Consider the following 22,300-nt stretch of genomic DNA (forward strand, 5'->3'; position numbering starts at 1 on the left):
TAGAAAAAGTCTCTTATGTTTTCCAAGGCTGCATTTATTAGATCAAAACTACTGTAAAACAGTAATATTGTGAAACATCATTGCAATTTAGAATAACGGTTTTCTATTGTAATGTCATTTATTCTTGTGATGCAAAGCGGAAATTTCAGCATCATTACTCCAGTCTTCAGTGACACATGATCCTTCAGAAATCACTCTAATATGTTGATTTGCTGTTCAGGAAACATTTCTTATTATTATAAATGTTGGAAACAGTTGTTATGTTTGGTATTTTTGTGGAAACCATAATACACTGTTTTCAGGATTTTCCAGTGAATCGAAAATTCAAAAGAACAGCAATTATTTGAAATATAAATCTTTTGTAACATTATAAATGTCTCTACTGTCACTTTGGATAAATTTAATGCATCCGTATACACGCTATATGTGTGTGTTTTGCAAGAAATCAATACTTTATACAGCAGAAAGTATTGCTTTCTAGCAAAACACACACATATAGTGATCCACAAATGTTGAGAATAATATTACTACTTTAAAATTGTGTCAAATAATATATAGTTTACTATTTTTGGATGTATTATTTGTACATTCTGGGATTTTGTTCTTCATGAAGAATATATGCGATGCTCCCTCAGTAGGCATATTCCTGCATTACAGTCCAGTACTTAAGTACCAATTAACGTACAAATTAAGATTGGAAAGCATTCCAGAGAACTCATTGTTTGGCCTTACGCTTCCTATATCTTTCATGTTTTAGCATCAGTTAACAGCCTGAGTCTGGCCCAAGCCCAAAAGTGTCTGTAGACATCCAGGCCAAGATTGTATAAATGAGACACTATTATAGAGGGAGAGAGAGGAGCTGCTGTGTATGAATGTATTCCCAATGGTTTTACCGAAAGCTCATCGCAGCCTCATCAGATCTGAGCGCTCTTCTCCCTCCCTGATGTCTCAATCTTGATTACACTCTTAGAAGACAATGTTCTATATAGAACCTAAAGTTTCTATTAGGCGCTTCATATATGGAAGCCTTAAAAGGTTCCATATAGAACCCTTTTTAACAGTTCAATCAAAAGAACCCTTTTGTTTTATTTTAATTAAATTAAGACTTAAACAGCTCATATAGCTAATTTATCACTAGAAAAACTTAAATATCCATAAGCATAATACATCAAGGTTTGTGATCATTTAAGACACTTTTATTAGCATTTACAATGACAAGCAATATATAACACAACAATTCATAGTGCAACAGTTACAGAGATTAACATAAATCCATGTTTCTTTATTTAGTCATACTTTTTTAATAAAATATTTTTTTACAGCAGGTTGGTCATGTTTCCTCTGACTTCCACTTTTCAGCACTCTGATAAGCTGGTGGTAAAACTTTAAAAGTGCTCTCTGAGATAGATGAACATCTACAACAACCAAATACAGCGTGTTTAGAATAATATACAATTACTTCAGCACAACAGATAATTATATTTTACTATACTATAACTGCAAACACCAAACACTCACAGTTATCCACAGAAAAATGGAAACATCTCCATCAGCTGCTCTCTTTGTTCTTCTTGGTTTGAATTCATGTTTATAAAGTAAGTCTGATGGTGATTTGACCGAAACTTTGTTTCATCTTTTCCTATAACGTTACGTATAGGTCCAATACAATCTACAGGGCAAACAAAATTACATAATATGAACTCTCGCCAGCATTATTAATCAATTCACAACAGTTTTTATCAAGATACTTTAGGGATTCATGTTAAAAATGACAAACCTCCCGGCAGAGAATTGAGCAGGCCTGGACAACGCAACAAACGTACTCGGTTACTAACGTAACCTCGGTTCCCTTAGATACGGGAACGAGTACTGTGTCGCTAGACGCTATGGGAAAAACTCCTTTTTCTCCGAGGACTGAAGACTTTTTCAATCACGCAGTGTGACTGCACGGCCATTGGTTCGTGCAGTAATAAAAAACGAACCAATGGCTCGTCAGTGGTACTGCACGAGCCTATGGCGGCAAAGCCCGCCAGAGCCCGCCAGAAGGGGCGGGGTCATCTGGCTATATAAGCGGGCGCTTCGCCATAGGAAAACAGGCCAATTCGACTGAAGCGACGACCTGAGTCGTGCAGCTGCATGGCATGGCATAGTACGCAGTACTCGTTCCCGTATCTAAGGGAACCGAGGTTACGTTAGTAACCGAGTACGTTCCCTGTCGATACTACACTCGTACTGCGTCGCTAGTCGCTATGGGGAACAAATACAATCCCGCCATGCCATGAAGAGAAACGACAACCGTAAAACTGGCCTTGAGCAGTAAGGCTCAGAGGGACCAATTATGAGCAGGAAGCATGCTGCAGGAGGCATGAGGACCGAACTCTTCAGAGGTCAGTCCAGCCTAGAAATCGTTTCAACGGTCATAAGTACAGCCTCAGCACCAGGAATGGGGCCAAGAGCGTTCTTGGAGAATCAGGCAATGCCTGAGGGGACCGCTTTAAGACAGGTGTGTGCCATCTAAGCAGAGAAAACCCTAGCCTGTAAGGCCGGGACATCCAAGCTATAGAACCTGGCAAATGTGGACGGCGTGGCCCAGCCGGCCGCCGCACAAATGTCTGCCATAGACACACCACTAGACCACGCCCAAGAAGAGGCCACGCCTCTTGTGGAATGAGCTCTCACTCCAATGGGGCTCTGGAGGCCCAGGGAGGAGTATGCTAGTGCGATAGCGTCAACTAACCATTGAGATATTCTGTGCTTTGTGACCGGAGACCCCTTGGTGCGGCCGCCAAAGCAGACAAAGAGTTGTTCCGTCTGCCTAAATGGCGTGGAACGCTCGATGTACATTCTCAATTCCCTGACTGGGCAGAGAAGGTTGAGCTCTTGGTCCTCCTCAGAAGAGGGGAGCGCAGAGAGCGTAATAACCTGGGCTCTAAACGGAGTGTAGAGCGCCTTAGGAACATAGCCGTGTTTTGGTTTTAGGATGACCTTAGAGTTGTTAGGCCCAAACTCAAGACAGGCAGGGTTTACAGAGAGAGCCTGCAAGTCACCTACTCGCTTTACCGATGCTAGCGCTAGTAGCAGAGCAGTTTTGAGCGACAGTGTTTTTAAGCTTGCAGATTGTAGTGGCTCAAAAGGAGGGCCCTTAAGGGCTCTCAGGACCGTGGGCAGGTCCCATGCAGGGACTGTGAGGGGTCGGGGCGGATTGAGCCTCCGAGATCCCTTCAGAAAACGGACAACCAGGTTGTTCCGGCCCACCGACTGTCCGGCTATAGGAGCGTGAGAGGCTGCTATAGCTGCCACGTAGACTTTGAGCGTGGAAGGGGCGCGGCCCTTATCCAGCAGCTCCTGTAGATATGACAATATCACTGATATGTCACATGTTGTCGGGTCTTTACCGCGGGCTTGACACCAGGCGGAGAAAACCGACCATTTAGAGGCGTAGAGGCGTCTCGTGGACGGGGCTCTAGCCTGTTCAATGGTGTTCAGGACATTCTCGGGGAGATCTACTGAGTCCCATCGAGTGCCTATAGATGCAGGTCCCACAGCTTGGGCTGGGGGTGCCAGATCGTTCTGTTCGCCTGGGAGAGGAGGTCTCGCCTCAGGGGAATAGGCCACGGAGCCGCTATTAGCAGCTGCGATAACTCCGGGATCCAAAGCTGGTTCTTCCAGAGTGGGGCCACTAGAAGCACTTTGTGCTTGCATTCCCTGATCCGCCTGATTACCTGAGGAATCAGAGCGATCGGGGGAAAAGCGTAAAGAAGGAGGTTGGGCCATTCGTGGGCCAACGCGTCCTTGCTCTTCGAAAAGTAAATCTGGCAGTAAGAGTTGTCTTTGGAGGCGAAGAGGTCGACCTCTGCCCTGCCAAAGAGTCGCCAGATTTCTTGAACCGTCTGTGGGTGGAGCATCCACTCCTCTGAGGGGACATTGTTCCGAGAGAGCATGTCTGCTCCTTGGTTCAGAATGCCGGGCACATGAGCTGCTCTCAGTGAACGCAGGTTGAGATGAGCCCATAGTAAGAGGCGCTCTGCCATCTCGAAAAGGCATTTCGAGGTGAGCCCACCCTGGCGATTTATGTACGACACCACCGTCATGCTGTCCAAGCGGACTAGCACGTGGTGACCTTTCAGGACTGGCAGGAAGAACTGAAGAGCTCGACATACTGCTTCCATTTCGAGGCAGTTGATGTGCATTTGTCCTTCTGCGTTCGTCCAGGAACCGAAGGTCGGTTTGCCGTTGCACAGAGCTCCCCAACCTGTGTTGGAAGCATCTGTTGTAACAACCTTCCCTCTGTAAACCAAACCCATTGTCACGCCTTGTTCGAACCATTGTAGGTTCCTCCAGGGGACCAGGGCTGACACTCAGGCCCGGTTCACCCTGACACGAATGCGTCCATGACGCCACGCATGAGGCGGAATTAGAGGTTTCAGCCAGTACTGAAGGGGTCTCATCTTGAGAAGGCCCAACCGAAGAACTGGCGATGCGGAGGCCATGAGGCCCAGCATTCTTTGAAACGATTTGAGTGGGTAGGAGGCTCCGATCTTGAAGGAAGCCGCGAGCTGCCGTATGGCCAGAACGCGATCTGGCGCGACTTTCGCCGTCATGCAGGCGGAGTCGAAAACTGTCCCCAGGAACGACGTTCGTTGGCTGGGGGACAGGGAGCTCTTGGCTAAATTGATCCTGAGTCCCAAGTTCTCCAAGTGCCCGAGGAGGAGGGACCTGTGTGCTACCAGCTCTGCCTCTGACTATGCCAGAATGAGCCAGTCGTCGAGGTAATTCAGGACACGGATTCCCATCTGTCTCAGAGGGGAGAGAGCCGTGTCTATGCACTTCGTAAAAGTGCGGGGAGCTAGAGCCAGCCCGAAGGGCAGGACCGTGTATTGATAAGCCACACCCTCGAAGGCGAATCTCAAGAATCGTCTGTGATGGGGGGCTATCTGGATGTGAAAATAAGCGTCTTTCAGATCCAGCGAAAAGAACCAGTCCTCTGGGCGAATTTGCGAGAGGATCTGCTTCACTGTAGTCATTCTGAATGGCCGTCTCATGAGGGCGCGGTTCAGACGTCTGAGATCGAGGATGGGCCGGAGGCCGCCATCCTTCTTGGGGACGAGGAAATAACGGCTGTAGAAGCCTGACTCGCTCTGAGCTGGGGGAACTATTTCTATAGCTCCTTTTGCCAGCATTTTCTGCACCTCGGCTCGCAGAACGTGAGCGTTGCTGCTTCGCACTAAGGTGGGGACCCTGCCGCTGTACCGCGGGGGTCTTCGAGCGAATTGAAGTGTATAACCTCTTTCTATAATCCCCAGAACCCACTGTGACACTCCGGGGATGGCCCGCCAGGCCTTGGCCCGTGTGGAAAGGGGTTGGATTAGCTCGGGTGGTGAGTCGCCTTGCGGGAACTCGACGCACCTGGTATTTGGAAGAGGAAATTTGCTCTCTTATTGAAAATGTTTGTTTTTTTATTTTTCTCGCTATAACAGCGGCTGTATGTGAAGGCACTTCTGGAAAGGGCCTGTGATTCACAACAGGATTTGAAACAAACCGGTTTGCCTTGGCACCCAGAACTGAACGGGGTGCTTGAAGGCATAACAGAGGGCGTTTTGGGGTTGGTCCAGCGTCTGCGGGACCTTGACCCTTCCTCTTTCTTCCTATCAGATCAGGACGACGCCAGAGGCGCAGGGTCCAGGGTCAGCCTGGGCCGGGGTCCTTGACGCTTTGGATAGGGGTAGCGTTTGGCCGAGCGGGAGTGCTGCCGAGGCTCAGGCTTCTTTGTAGGCTGAGCGGGTGACGGCGCAGGTTTAGCTGGCTGTTGCGCTGGAGCAGGCTTGGGGCGACTGGTGGCCGTTGCAGAGCTGGACCGTTTAGGCAGGAAGTGTCGCATAGCCTGGGACGACTTCTGAGCCGTGGTGAATCGCTCTGCAAAGCCCTCGACGGCAGGTCCAAAGAGCCCAGCAGGGGAGACCGGTGCTTCGAGGAAGGGGACCTTGTCAGCCTCCTTAATCTCCGTGAGGTTTAGCCATAAGTGGCGTTCCAACACCACTAAGTTGGCCATTGACCTCCCAATGGACTGTGCTGTAGCCTTTGTAGCTCTTAAAGCCAGGTCGGTGGCACTGCACAGTTCTTTAAAAACTGCTGGATCAGGCCCGAACTCGTCCATGGACCGGAGGAGTTTGGCTTGAAAGACCTGGAGCACAGCCATGGAGTGAAGCGCTGAGGCGGCCTGCCCGGCGGAGGAGTATGCTCGAGTATGCTGGAGGGATGAGCAGCCTTTGCTTTCCATCCGATGGCGGGCAAAGGTGCGCAGCCACAGTTTCGTCAAGAGGGGGCAACCTCTCGTAGCCCTTCTCTTCGGCGCCATCCACTGAGGAGAGAGCAGAAGAAGAGTTAGAGCGGAGTCGGGCCGAATACGGAGAACGCCACGACTTCGTGAGTTCGTCATGGACCTCCGGAAAAAACGGAGAAATTCGCTGACGAGGGGCCGTGCGGCGCCCCGGCAGGAACCATTCGTCCAGACGACTACGAGTGGGCTCCTCCGGCGTAGACCACTCCAAACCCAGCTCATCAACGGCCTTAGAGATGATGCGGAAGAGCTCGGCATCCATCCCTTGCTTTGCTTCGCTGGGCTCGGCAGACGAGGAGGGGGCGGGGTCGATGGTAGAGCCCGAGATATCCTCTGCGTCTGACGCTATTAGAGACATGTTGTCATCTAATAGCTCCTCCTCAAAAGCACCGAACGAGATCACGTCACTCGCGCCAACCGAGGGACGCTGATCCGCGTGCTCAAAGAGGACGGGAGAATCCACTCTGCATAGCGGGGGCGAGGCACGCGGGGTCTGAGCCGGCGTGAGCTCGCTCGCCGCTGAGCGCTTAAGCCCTTTACCCCGCCGTTTTTTCCCACCAGGTCCCTGGGAGGAAGAAAACGGGAGAGCGCGAGGGGCGGAGTCGCTCTCTGAAAAGAAAGCGATCCGAGCGCGCAGAGTCACGAGACTCATGTTCATGCAGTATGAACATTCCATCTCGCTCAGAGCGGCCTCTGCGTGGGATTTACCCAAGCAGGAAACACACTCTGAGTGGCCGTCGGCATCGTGCAGCGAAAGCTTGCACGAGACGCACTGACGGCGCGGCATTTGCAACAACGCCGCTTGCTCTTTTAGAAGAAATTTGTTCTTCTTGAAGGCTCGCCGGATGGCAGCAGGGGACGAGCTGACGTCCGCTCTGATCGCTGAAGTGGCTCGGCGAAGCGGGCTGGATCAGCGGGGAGCGGGGAAAAAAGGCAGCCTTCCAATCCGCAGAGATGCGTGTCAACGGCGAGCGTCTGGAGTCCTGGATCAGCGAAGAGGTCGTCGCTGAAGGAGAATTGATCTGTTTTCCTATGGCGAAGCGCCCGCTTATATAGCCAGATGACCCCGCCCCTTCTGGCGGGCTCTGGCGGGCTTTGCCGCCATAGGCTCGTGCAGTACCACTGACGAGCCATTGGTTCGTTTTTTATTACTGCACGAACCAATGGCCGTGCAGTCACACTGCGTGATTGAAAAAGTCTTCAGTCCTCGGAGAAAAAGGAGTTTTTCCCATAGCGTCTAGCGACGCAGTACGAGTGTAGTATCGATAGGGAACTACCTTTCTTCTTTTAGCTTCTTGAAATAAACGTGTAACGTTAGGCTAACTAAAAATGACAAGGGCTTAGGTAAAAGTAATTAAAATAAGCTAAAATGAATTAATTTTCTCACTTACCAATGCCAATGTAACCGTCGTTCCCCCGAGCGCTGAGCGCAGTCAGCGCACTGTGAACCGTTGAAGTTTAAACAGTGGCGCTCGTGCGCTTTTAAGTGGTCACTCTCGCGAGAGGCGTGTGACTGAAATGAGCCGCTGTGCAGACGGGACAAAACTGATCAGCGCATAGATACATGGTCAATGCTGTTTATGTCAAAGATCATTTTATGCATCTGTTGGGAGGGATGAGTTATAAGAATAGCCTTTTAAAATCTAAATGAAACATTGAAACTTGATATGAGCATGAGCTGCAGGGCATCTTACATAACATATAACTAGAACTTGCAATCATGTTAGTGTGCTGATTAAATAGAAGACTAGCATGTACCTATTAATAAATAGATAAAACTGTCCAGATTGCTATACACTGCTAGAACACATGTAGCCTATTTCTACCTGATCAGTTTGTTGGTATAATAATAGGTTGATTCAGTGCAGATGTACATTTTAAGCTTATTTTTTTTGGAATAAAGGTGTGTCAAAGTAAAATTGAAATGAAAGCACAAATATAATGTAGTATAATCATTTTAAACAGCCTAATGCTTAAACACACATAAAAAGCATGGTTTAGCCCAAAGAACCCTTTTGTTCCAAAAAGGGTTCTTTCTCCTTATATAGAGCCTTTTTGGCATAAAGGGTTATTTGAATTTGAGTAAAGAACCCTAGGGTTCTATATAGAACCCCAAAGAACCTTTTTTTTCTAAGAGTATTCTCTCTCCATCCCTCCACTTCATTGATCTCTGTCTTCAGCACTCCTCTCTGCTACTCTCAGGCTCAGGGTCTAGTTTCAGTACAGTCTGATCCCAGTCTGGTTTTCAAGGAGTTGAAATGCTGTCAGTGCAAGATCAACCACAATTCTCACGAGTCCCTTCCTCTATCCATCCCAGACTAACAGAGACTGAATCTCAGCCCTCAGTCTTCACATTTCAAAGCCAACTCTCTCTGTCCAGTGAGATTTTCTTTTACTCGTCCAACTTTAGATTTTCTCACTACAACCATGCCTGCTGTGAAATGTTTAATCTCTCTAGTTTTAGTTTGACTTGCTAACTCTGTGGAAAACCAACCTAGATCAGCTCGGCTGGTGACAAACACATGGGACACAACGTGATCTATGACTTTATTTGCCATTCGGATTGAAAGCAGCAACATTTCAACTATGAAGTGAATCAGAGACTATCATTAGAATATTCTTAACACAAATGGTCCATGTCATTTTATTTTCTCTTAATTTTATTACATGCTGTATATAACATCGCATTATAAGAAAAGGAAAAGACGTGACGTGGCCAAGTATGGTGACCCAAACTCAGAATTTGTGCTCTGCATTTAACCCATCCAAGTGCACACACACAGCAGTGAGTAGTGTACAAACACACACACACCATGAACACACACCCAGAGCAGTGGGCAGCCATTTATGCTGCAGCACCCGGGGAGCAGTTGGGGGTTCGGTGCCTTGCTCAAGGGTCTCACCTCAGTCGTGGTATTGATGGTGGAGAGAGCGCTGGACATTCACTCCCCCCACCTACAATTCCTGCCGGACCTGAGACGCGAACCCACGACGTTTGGGTTGCAAGTCCGACCCTCCATTAGGCCACGACTGCCCCCAAATCACTCACTACCCCCAGAATCCAACTGTCCTCACACCATAACAACCAGAGACCATAAAAATGTTTATGGTCTCTGGTCAAAAGAATAAGAATAAAAGGATGTAACGAGACTAGGTGGTTTTCTTCTCATTATGGTAGCAGTTGGCACGTGGGCCAGAGCACGCTCAAAGAGCAGCGTTTTAGTACATATGAACAGATTGTCTCTGTGAACGAAGGACTTTCAGTCTGGTTCTTTGTCTTCTGTGTGTGGAGACCCACTCAAGAGAGTCTGTTGCTTGTGATTTTCTGTCACAGGTTTACATGTGACGGCCATCTCTTTGACCATCAGTCTTGATTACTTGCCCCAAATTTGACAGTCTTTTTCCTGAATTGGAATTATCAATGTGTTCTTTTGTCTCAAGGTTGTAAGCTGTTCTGTGACAGAGGCTTGCTGGTTAGTTTGCTTGCTTCAGACTAGTTGGCGCTAGGATTTGGACAGATTTATGACATTGTCCTGTTACAGCTTTGAGGCCCTCTTTCTGGAATCTCAGCTTCTCAGGTTTCAATGTTCTGATGCATCTTAAATTTGTCAGATTCAGTCTCTGATATCCTACATATTAATATGCATCTTTTAAAGAAACATTATTGCAGCAATTTAACAACCTTCAGGAAGACGTTAATATTTCAGAATATATAACACTTTTATAAGGTTTCAAAACTGTGTCCCTCTTGTCAACCATCAGATATTTATAAAATCAAGTCATGTCAAAGTCAGCCTTCATCCCAGAGGTCCTTTTTCATATTTCACCTGCTGAGAGTTTAATAAAATCACACAGGCTCTGGTGAGGTAGATTTGCTTAGGTTTAAACTGATTTGTCAAAATCTGATATTTGACAAGGTAGTACAGACACATACCGAGTAATAAAAACACAAATTTCAAGAAAATAGAAGGAGAAGTGGGAGGCTGCACCAAAGCGTCGGTGAAAATATCTTAAATCAGATCATTTACTGGCATATACATTTTTCTGAAACCTATTTAAAAACCAGTCAAGATATTATTGGAAACTGAGTTTGTTCAAACAGGTTTAAATTCTTCTTCTTCTTCTTTTTTTTCTGGAAAAATTATGTTCTGTGTTTGAAATCATATTTGAAATCTTGTTAAGATACTCAGTTTGTGAAATATGCTATGTTTTTTCAGTCATCGAGTAACTGAACTGTAAGCGCAGTGTTGTCATCAAAATATTCAAGACATACACTGAGCCAGTTATAAAATAATTACCATTAATGTCTAACGATGAAGTCTATTCACTGCTTATTAAATATTATATATCAGTGAAAACAGGGTGTTGTTTTCATTTGCCGGCTAACTTGTCACAATAAACCCAGAAGGGCTCATAAGCGGTGGGAAAGTATTATCATTTGTGTCATTTCACAGCACTGTCTGTCAGTGTTTGTATTATACTGTCATACAGATGGAAATATGAAAACACCGTCTGAGTGAGAATGCAATTTAAATCGTATGTTCCACTTCCTAGGAGGTTCAACAAATAATCTAACAGTACCATATTTGATGGCATAAGTTCTGACGGTAGTTACTACTGGACCACGGGCCTCGTGTTTCGATTCTATTTTATCTGATTATTACTTTTTTTCTGTGGTGATGTTTGTGATGTTGGATGATTAAAATGGCTCAATACCTGGGTGACTCAGGACTGGAAGAGGAGGTTTTGCTGTCTTTCTTCTTCACTTCTTCACTGCACTCAGGCTGGCTCTCGCTGTTGCATAACAATCCGAAAAAGGACTGCAGAGGAGGCAAAAAGCCTTGTGTCGTCCTCTAATGTTGCTGTATTAGAGAAGAGAGAGAGTTTCTTTATAATTATTATACTTATTTATTTATTTGCATCACCCATAGATTCATTGGTTAATATTACTTGTTTACTGGCACTGTTGGGATTATACTTTAATTTGCATTGCATGCCATTAAAGCGCACTAAAACTGAAAACTGAAAATGAGATTGGCCTGTCTGCTGACCAAAACCTAATAAGAAAAAAGCTAGTGAAAATGCATATTTGGGCCATTGGGGGAAAACTATTTCGCAAATAAATAAATGTATTCAAATTATTGCTTTAAACTGTTTTTTTCCCTCTTTTTTTTCTGTCAATTTTTCTGTGTATATTTATGCTAATTCAGTGTCCATTCATCCATTTTTATGCATGCTTACATGCAGCAAAACTGATTTAGAATGTATTGGAATTGATGGAGCATGATGATGTCAGAAGCAGGACCTCATTATGCTAAATATATTCACATTCTTTCAAATTATATGAAGGACATCTCTCATGAAAAACAAACAAACAGATCCAGGCTTATTATCCAAACAGATAGTAGAAGCATCAGACACAAATTCTCACCTGCTGAACCAGTCTGAATACCACTTTTTCCTGTCATTACTGTTAAATGTCATTTTGATTACAGAGGAACAAAACATTAGATTAGAACAAGCTGGTATTTCAAGGATCACTTCATATCGCAAAACATTGGCTCTGCAATTTCAGCTCAAAATAAGTGACTAATTTCTTTTTTGAGAAAAAGTTAATTCTTAATTACTATAATTGCAATAATCAAGTCAACTGACACTTTGCAAAGACCCACCCCAGCTTCGTTACTGTTGCTATGTCCGACAAGTCATGGCACTCTCGCACACATCATGTTCTCACACAGAGAAATACATCACGGAGCAAAGAGGAAACTGAAAATATGCCAACAAACAAGACATGAGACAAAGTCTCCGCTTTCAAATTTTGTAATTTTTTAATGAAAATTCAAACAATAAATACTGTTTTGTGGCTCTTTATTGTGTCGTGACAGATCGCTGCAGAGCCTCAGTTCAAGCAGCACGTGAACTGATAATATTTTCCTCTTTACTAGTTATAGCGCAAAATAAACGTGAATGAACATCAGAAGGTGTCTTGTTTCAACTGCGGAACGGAATCAATACACACCATTTTTCAAAGTCCACCAATGTTAATCTACTCTTCGGTCTGATTTGTTTTGTTTGTTTGTTTTTCAGACAAAAGTGAATTCGGTGTTATGATTGGTCAGATCGCTTGTCAATCAAACTCCCTGCAAAGGAGTTTTCAATTTACCACATTTTTTGTTAGATCCTGAGGGGAGGTGGAGCTGTGGTGAATGATAGGATTGTTGGTACAGAACAGAAACTGTTATCAACCTTTCTCAAACATCATAAAACAGCTGCCAACCAAATAATTCCTGCTTTTCATCCATTGTCATGGCAGTGCTCTCTTCATATTTGTAATTGTTTATGAATCTTGGTGCATTTCCGCAGTGGGGATCACAGGTTCTAGTTTTCAAGTAAAACAAGAGATTGCCAACAAACCTTTAAAAAGCGAAGCTGATTTGATGTGAAATGTCATTTTAATGCCATTGTTGCGGAGGGCCCAGGGGAGCGACAACTGATCTGTTTCCTCACAAATATAGACTTTGTCAGGATAAATGTGTTTAGCTGTTCGTCCTGATTTATATTTTCATTCTCTTTTTTTTGTTGTTGTTGTCTCCTTCTCTGTCACTTTCCCAGATATACCAAGATGAAGACAGCTACCAACATCTATATATTTAACCTGGCACTGGCTGATGCACTGGTTTTGGCTACGCTTCCCTTCCAGGGCACAGATGTGTTCCTTGGTTTCTGGCCCTTTGGCAATGCCCTGTGCAAGGTGGTCGTCTCCATCGACTACTATAACATGTTCACCAGTGTGTTCACCTTGACTGTGATGAGCATGGATCGATACGTGGCCGTGTGCCACCCGGTGAAAGCCCTGGACATGCGGACGCCCCACAAGGCCAAGGTGGTCAATATCTGCGTGTGGGTCTTAGCTTCAGCCATAGGGGTCCCGGCTATGGTGCTTGGAGATGTGGAGAATGACAATGGTGAGTGTGTGTCTACAGTTATGACCCTATTATTATTATTATGTCTTTTCTTTTCTTTTCTTTTTCTTTTTCTATTTCTTCTTTTCTTGTAGGCCTAATTTTATATTCTCTTAATATTCTCTGCAACTATTTAATTAGAGATTCATAGCTGCACATTATTCCTGTCCATAATTTTAAAAAGCCTTCTCAAAAAGTAAATGCTGTAATAATTTTCATTCAATATCCAATTTTAATTTTGGAAATACCCCACCGTCATGTTTAGAATAATTGAATTAATTAATTATTATTTATTTTTTAATGTTTTTAAAAGAAGGCTCTTATGCTGACCAAGGCTGCATTTATTTGATCAAAACTACAATAAAAACAGTAAGTTGAATTTTGTTAAATTTAATCCTGAATAAAAGTCTGTCTTTCTTTCTTTCTTTCTTTCTTAACCCATATTTTTTCTTACTTAACCCTTTCTGTCTTTATTCTATGTACTGTATCATGGTTTCCACAAAAACATTAGGCAACAAAAACTGTTAATAATATATGCAAGCTTGTTTCCACCATATGCTTAAAATGTGTTGCAGCTTTTTATCTCTTAATTTATACTTTTTTTTATCACAATTCAGAGTAGATCAGTCAGATTTGTAAAATTAAATTCATAATTGCAAAAAATAAATTCTGAATTCGGAGTTTATATCTCACAGTTCTGACTTCACAGTTCGTCAAGAAAAAAAGTTTGAATTGTGAAATAAAAAAGCATATTTGAAGGATCACGTGACACTCAAGACCGGAGTAATGATGCTGGGAATTCAGCTTTGCATCACAGGAATAAATTACATTTTAAAATATATTAAAATAGAAAACAGTTATTTTAAATTGTAACTATTTTTTCACAATATTATTGTTTTCACTATATTTTTGATCAAATTAATGCAGCCCTAGTAAACAAAACAGACTTCTTCAAAAAATTTACATTTGACATGTAGTGTATGTCAAATAAGTAAAACAGGTTGTAAAAGCTGTTTCCTGTCGACTTTAATGTAAAAGGTTCCCTCAACTGCAGAAAATGTGTGAATAATCACAGTAGCTCACAGGCCAGTCACTGACTATTAAACATTTATGCAACATTCATTTAGGAGCAGCCGTTCAACGATCGCAGGATGCACCAGCACGCCGAATAACAAATTGCAACACCTGAGACCTACAGGGGAAACGTAAAATGACTGTATATGTGTGTAGGGTTTGTTTGTCAATAATGCATGCATTATTAATAGACTTTAAAAAGCACATCCAAAACATTTTAGTGTTAATCATTTTGCTGTTATTGGATCCATTGAGGTTACAATAATTGCTCTGCACACTGCTCTGAAAGCAGAACCACGGGCAACCCAGAAAGACCTTTCCTCCCTGTGGCTTTGAGCTCTTGATAATCATAACATTTCCTAATTGAATGAGGTTTATTTTCATGAAAGTATCTTGCTACATTAATTGTACAAGCAGGAAACAGGTTTAACACCATGCTGAGCTCGCTTTTTTTTATTAAGCACATAAATGTGAATGTGTATTCAGTATGTGGGTATGCAATGCATTTTGAGTGTGCGGAGGAGTAAATCTCATGGGGAAAAAATCCTAGGTCATATATAAAAAATAAAAATAAATAAATAAATACTACCATGATTTACAATAAAAAAAAATTCAAAAAATTAAATAAAGTGAAAAAGCTGAATTGGCCAGAAAATAATGTATAAAATAAAAATAAAATATGTATAAAATATTTTTTATAAATAATTATAAAAAAAGAGCAGTAGCAGTTTTTTATTAATTATATACTTCACATATTTTGTGACCTGTTACCCATCATTCTATTTATGTCCACTCATTTGTATTTATGTATATGTCCTGAATCTCTGCTGTACCCGCTGCGACATCTCTTCAACACCCTCCTCTCTTTCATAATCCATTATTCATGAACCTAATAGATCCTGAAGAATAGTGGATAAGCCCATTTAGCTGTATTGTGTTGAAAAACCTTCTCTGATCTCAAATTCCCTCTCTGTGAAATAATCACCCCTAAACCAGCACTTTAGAAACAGGACACGGTATTTACATGCAGATGAGTTACAGGTCTATATATCTTTCTATAAAGTAAACATTAAAAAATGTCTGCCTAGGAAGGGATGCACCGATACCATTTTTTTTTCAGAACCGATTCAATCCAGTATGCAAAATTATCGTGTATCGGGGCGCAGTTATTTTTTTTTTTAATCAACGTAGAATTTCTATACCTCAGTGTGGTGACCTGATTATCACTGTTTTGTGTGTTAAACTAAATATTCTACTAAATATAGACAACTTGAGTTTAAAGAAAAATAACAAATGAAAAAAATATAAAATCATAATCTATGACAAAAATACTATTATAAAATAGATTAGTAGATAATTCAGCAGCAAAAGTTATTCTAGAAAAATCATGAGTGCACATTAATTTTATTAAATCATTTATAAACATTCAGTGAAATAACATTATTTAGTGGGGAACAAATATAAGTGAATATGACTAAATCTGGTAAAATGTTACATAGCTCTTGGGATTGTTTGTATATACTATAAATTAAAACACATTTATTTTAAATGTATAGCACTGTAATGAGGCAGCAACATATGGTAGATAGGACAGAAAAAGAAAGGCTATAAAAAATCTTTAATTGCGCAAAATTATTGTAATATGAAAGGCCCAATCCAGAGAGGCACAAAACGCTCATGTGCATCCCGTGCGCAGAATGATGCACTTGAAGCAACATGGCGTCACAGAGCGCAAAGTTCAAAGCACAAACAGAATAGATACTGATGTGTAGTATATTATATCTGTGTGATAGTTTTTTGAGCCTTTTCTTTGAACAGTTTTAAACTTAAGTTACTGTGCACTCTTAGAGAGCGTTTCATTGTTTTGACTGTAGTAACTGAACACGATACGCAGTTTGAATGTTGAATGGAGGATGACAGACAGCCGCAGGGAATTTTATGTGAACTTGAATTTAACGACTTAAATATTCATCTATACCACACAAACTATAGAACGGTGTCAGAACACATGAAATATAGTCCATGAAAACTTTACGGTGCTTTAGGCGTATAATGTTTTTGTGCCTTTCATGGAGCTTTACAATAACACAGAATAGTATACACAGAATATCAGATTTTGATCGGTCTCGTCTGACCAATACCCGATCCGTCAGAAAATGCCAGTATCGGAGCCGATATCGATGCTGAGTATCAGAGTATCCTACTGGGAACCATTGCAATTGTTAGCAGATGTTAAGCAGACAGTCTACTTATACTTAAATGACTGGTAGTTGACATTTAGTAGCACAGTAACTTATAGTGAGCAGAATGTCTGAAGTGGACTATCAATACAAAATGTTACTGATATTATTACAATTTAAAAAAAAAATGTTTCTTTTTTAGCAAAGGTGAATTTTCAGCATCATTAGCCCAATCTTCAGTGTCACGTGAGCCTTCAGAAATCATTCTAATATGTAGATTGGCTGCTCAAGACTGTTGTTGTTTAGATGACACTAAACAAAGTTCATTGCTATAAGCATTGTGTTTTCTTCTAAACAGTGGCAGAGTGATGAAAAGTGTAAATAGCTTAATGCAGATGCATTGCTCCGATGGCTTACTGCACCTCTGTTCACCAAGTGTGAAGGAAAATCACATAATCACAGATTTTTAAGGGTGCTGACAGCTGAAATAATTGCAGATCTTTGGTGGGCTGGGATGAAAATCAGGTAGCAGAAGCCCCCCTAAATAGGTTTAATCAACATCAATGTGCTTTACTGTATATAGAGTTTGGTGAAAATAACTACTAAAACTCTTTGGACACACAGTACTCAGATGATCAGTGTTCCTCCCAGCAGAATGTTCAGACAGCTTTCTTTCATAACACTCTCTCTCCTCTCCTCTACTGCCAGGCTGCAGCATATTTATTTATTCATCACTTCATGCAAGTTACGTTCTGCTGCCTTTGACACTGCAGGGAAAGACAGACAGAAGCTGAGGGAGGGAGGATGACAGCGATTCAGATGTACAGGGATGTGGATGAATGTGTGTAAACAAATGTCCAGCAGTGTAGCTGTTTACGTTCTTAGCAAAGCTGTTCCATCTCAAAATAGCTTTCAAACTAACAAGAAGACTTGCAACAATGATTTGCTTGGAGTTGCTTGATCACAACATGATGAATTAGAATTACATATACTGGTGTGACCTTATAAATACAGAAACATTGCAGACAGTTGCACAGTTTGCATGTAATTCAGTTATTTGCACATATAACTAATGCCAACCAGTTGCAAAAATATTTTTCCAGTCTGTTTCCCCCAGTCTTTGAAGACGCATGGAGATTTGCGCTTGTCAAAATCCTGCTGTTTTAGTGATGCGATTTGAGTGACTGGTTTTGGATGAAAAGAATACGAAGCAATTTTGCAATGCCTGCAATATGATTGACTTTTGTGAAAAGAAAAGGTTATGTATGGAAGAATCTGTTCTCTGCAGCAGATTGCCACTTGTGTGCAGATGTGATAGGGAGAAGCTTTAGACCAGTATGATGAAAATCCCCTCAGAACTTACATAAGACTGTCACTTTGCTAGCAAGATTGACAGAGATATACTGTATAAGATTGCATTGTGGGGTGCAGATAAATAATATAATATTAATAATATTCAAACAAGATCATCATAACAAATGGGATAATAATATAATGCTGTACAGTTTTTGTACCAGTGATTTAATGATTGATTGATTGAGATTTCAAACTAACCATCAGATTGATGATGCTAGTTTATCATTTGCACAAGTCTTGCCATTTTAAAATATTCAAGCACTTTGGTACTTGCGCAAATATAGAATTTAGCTCTTTTTTGCGCATTCTTGTGCTTAGACACAAACACAATTCTCAAAATCTCAATCAATATTCATGTAAACACAATCAGTTATGTCTTACATGTGTAACAGTATACGCGATTCGTGCAGGTCTTAAAGTGACATCGGCCTAACAAACCTTCTGCTGTCTGTGTCATTAATGTTAATAAAATAACAAATCAAAACCACTCACTGCTCTTGACAGAATAACTTTTGTAACTTTAACAAGAAATAATCTGCATTTCATTTATACAGTGGAAACTATGCAATGTTATTTAACATTTCATCATTGCATTTTTGTACCTGAATACTACTGTTTGACCTACCTAAAAAACATTTTGCTGCTCCAAAAAATGTTTCAATGTACAATTAAAAAACCATAATCTGATATGAACTGTGAGTTTTGTGATCCATCATACCCCTAAAATATGGCTGTAGGCTGCTTTGAGTTCACTGGAGGTCTGTAATTTGTCATGTTCAGAAAAAATATCTGTTTTCTGAATGACATTTAAATCTCTTAATATGAGTGTCTGCATGTAGGCTATAGGTAATTAAATTTAAACAGTTTGCTAGAATTTTTAGTGTCTGTGGTGTGAAAATGATGGAGAAATATACATGTCGCTGTGAAATTCTGGCGTAGTGAGCGATGCTTGAGAGAGGGCGCAGACGCAGCCAGATCCAGATATTATAAGCTTCGGTGGCCTTGTCATTTCCTCTTAAGTGGTTAATTTGATGCTTTCAAAAGTTAATAAATTTGGAAGTTGCAGTTTAGGATTCAAAATATCTTTATCATATCTTATTCAAAAAAGGTTTAAACAAATTTTGTTTAATTTTATTTATGTTTCAGTTTTTTTATTTGTCAGCAATCAAAAAGCCTACGGTCAGGTTATTGATGACAGGGTCCACATTCAATAAGGTAAAATAAAAAAAAACATTACAGAAAGTATCTGTAAGAAATGTCATTGTTGCTATCAAAAAGAGTATAAGTTAACACTAATACAGATATCTGTATAACAAGTAGGTTACAGAATTAAATGAAATATGCAAACAGTGGCCATGAAGAAGTCTAAGCTATTTCATTCAGAATAGTAGTTACATTTTCACAAAGTCATGCTAAAAACATTCATACTGTAAGAGCACTAGACAAAGTCATCATCTACATAGCAATGCTTATTAATGAAAACTATAACTGTACTAAGTATTGTTGCATAAATAATAAACAACTGATAAAATTATCCACTCCTAACCTATAGTAAAATATTAACTAATATAGCAATAAATATGGTATAATTTAAGTGTTCATGCCTCCAAAACAGAGAAAACATCTACATGATTTTAGTGTATGAGTTGTATTTGTAGGTATTACAATAGCACAATTCTTAACCCCACCCCAGACCTTACTGATTTTCAAACCCTGGTTACAGCCATGCCGTAAAATGTTATGTAAGTGTACACTGTTTTATAAATTAGTAACATTTTGTATCGTTTAGGAAACATAAGGCCTATAAGAACATTACTGATCTTATCTATTTGAAGGTTGCTTTCAGAAATGCTAGTAAATGTTTTGCATTATCATTTTGTGTTTAGTGCACATTGTCTGCATGAAGAATTCTTATGTTACAGAGCATTGTGCTTTTGAAGTGTTTACCGTCCAGGCCAGAAGAAAAATAAGTCAAATAATAAAGTAGGATTAAAGCTTCAAGGCCTTCATTCTTTTTAAAAATGTTTAAAGGTCTTGGATTTCTGTACGGCTGTTCATGGGACCCTTTATTTGAAGAGTTTTCTTTTCTGTGTTGCTTGATTATTGTGGTATGATCTAATTTACATTTACTCCCCCTAAACAGCACTTGAAAACAAATCAAACTAAGGTTGGTCACTTTACATGTTGGTTGGGTGTTTTCTTCCTGTCTAAGTAGGCAGTTCAAGACCTAAATACGTTAGACCAGATTCCACAGTTCAGAAGTCTGGGTAACAGAACCCTAATACTTTTCAGCCAAGATGGGTAAAAGACCACTTCTTGGCATTAACGATTGGCAGCTGTTTCATGGGAGTGTTGATGTAGCTCACAGTAAGTCCGAATTCACACATCTCAGGAATGGAGAGGCTTTTAATGCTCTCAGAGGTAGGCTGTCAAAAATGTCAAGAGGAGTGGCAAGGAGAAAATTATTAACTGTGAAAAACAACATTTTCTGAAAAGGGCATGTTGAATCTGTAAAGAACTCAATATTATTGAGGCGCACTATTAACTTATCAATTTTAGATTAAATACATTGTAATATTTTAGAGATTTTCTGATGTTTTCAAATTCAAATTTAAATCCAAAATCCAAATCATTGACCTGCAATCTTTTTATCATACATTGTTTTCTATAGATAAATTACAGTTGTATGACTTGCATTATATTTCAATGTAATTCTGCTTGTTTACATTCAAACTCAAATTACAATTCTGCACCCTGTTTGCTACCTCAAATCAAATTCAATTTAAATTCAGGAAAAGACTTGTGATGTATATTTTTTATTCCACACAGGCATCGAGTGCATCTTGGTTCTCCCGGATCCTCGCAGTTATTGGGATCCAGTGTTTGGGACATGCGTTTTCTTGCTCTCCTTCCTGATTCCTGTAGCGATCATCAGTGTGTGCTACAGCCTCATGGTGAAGCGCCTCCGTAGTGTCCGAATCCTTTCGGGGTCCAAGGAGAAAGATCGCAACCTTCGGCGCATCACGCGCATGGTTCTGGTGGTAGTCGCGGCCTTCGTTGTGTGTTGGACGCCCATCCAGATCATGGCCCTGGCGCAGTCGCTGGGCTTCAACTTGGCCAGCGTCCAGACGGTGGTGTTCATGCACCTCTGCATCGCCCTGGGCTATGTCAACAGCAGCCTAAACCCCGTCCTCTACGCATTCCTCGACGAAAACTTCAAGCGCTGCTTCCGCGAGTTCTGCCACCCTTCACCGTTTGGCCTCGATGCGCAGCAGTCAGGCCGCATGCGCAACATCGCACGCGAGGTGGCCTACAACTGCAAGACTGCAGACGGGAACAGTAACCCCGCATGACTAGGCATGGAGCTGCCCCTGGTCAGCCCTGAGCCTCAACCCAATCCAGGGACAGGAAGCTCAAACTCTGAGTTGACTCAGATTACAACGCTCTAGCACCACAGTAACCTCCGCCAGGTGGGCGGGGGAAAGGGTTGGGCTAGGAGTGAGGGCGGAGTCAAGTTAAATGACACGACCTTTTAGGGACAAAGGGGCTCACTTTACAGTGTCTTAAATGGTTTTGGATGTTATTGTCCACGGTTTTGTTCTTATTCGAGAATTATTACACTTTGTCGTTCAGTGTTGCAGCCTTGTACAGATGCTTTTTTTGTCTCTCTTTACAACAATCAATGTTTCTCTTGAAATTTGAGACTGTAGAATTTCATGGCCTTAAACATACATCTGAACCTATGGATTAAGTGTATCAGTCCTTTTTTGTGGTATTGCCAAGTGTTGGACTGTACTAAATACACTATAGAGTATATATAGTGTATAAACGGTATATAGTAAATGGACTGTACTATGTATTATAAAACTACATACAGTTATGACACTGAATCTGAAACTACAGAGACTTGTAAAGCCTGATTGTTATTGAAAAAAAGTTGATATTTTTCTTGGTTTGACAGTACAATAAGCAAAGATATTTTATATACATGTATGTTTGGTAGCACAGATTGAAGCTTACAAAATACTTGTAAAGAAATGAAAACGTATCGCAAAACAGTTGCTGTGGTGTTCTATTATATATGTGCATAAAATGAAGTTAATCACGTTCGAGGCTTTGCAGTGTTGAAGATGTCGGTCAGCATTACCTCGAATTTTTCTTGAATGTTTCTGCTTCGCTCTGTATCTTGCTTTGTTATTACATAATGGATTATTCTCGATGAGACGGACAACAAAGAGCCAGCATTGTCATTGGTTTACATCACAGACCACTGAATGTGAAAAAAAGACTATTTACGCCAAATTAAAGAAATATATATATAGAAAGTGTCAGTGGAATATAGATATATTGTACACCTAATGCTTATTCCTGTAAACTTTAACTTGATA

The 22,300-nt window shown here is 41.3% G+C and overlaps 1 protein-coding gene across 1 annotated transcript in view; it reads left to right on the top strand.

Moving 5' to 3' along the window:
- The window catches only part of LOC306859115 (delta-type opioid receptor-like), a gene marked incomplete at both ends in the record, with an annotated part of 46,172 nt that extends 24,907 nt beyond the window's left edge, over positions 1-21,265 (top strand). Inside the window, 2 exons of the mRNA XM_079399963.1 lie at positions 12,953-13,311; positions 20,742-21,265. Coding sequence (XP_079256089.1) covers positions 12,953-13,311; positions 20,742-21,265 — 883 coding nt within the window. The remainder of the gene's footprint in view (positions 1-12,952; positions 13,312-20,741) is intronic.
- Positions 21,266-22,300: the final 1,035 nt, after the last annotated feature.

This window comes from Barbus barbus (assembly GCF_936440315.1).
Source record: "Barbus barbus genome assembly, chromosome: 40".
NCBI lineage: Eukaryota > Metazoa > Chordata > Actinopteri > Cypriniformes > Cyprinidae > Barbus > Barbus barbus.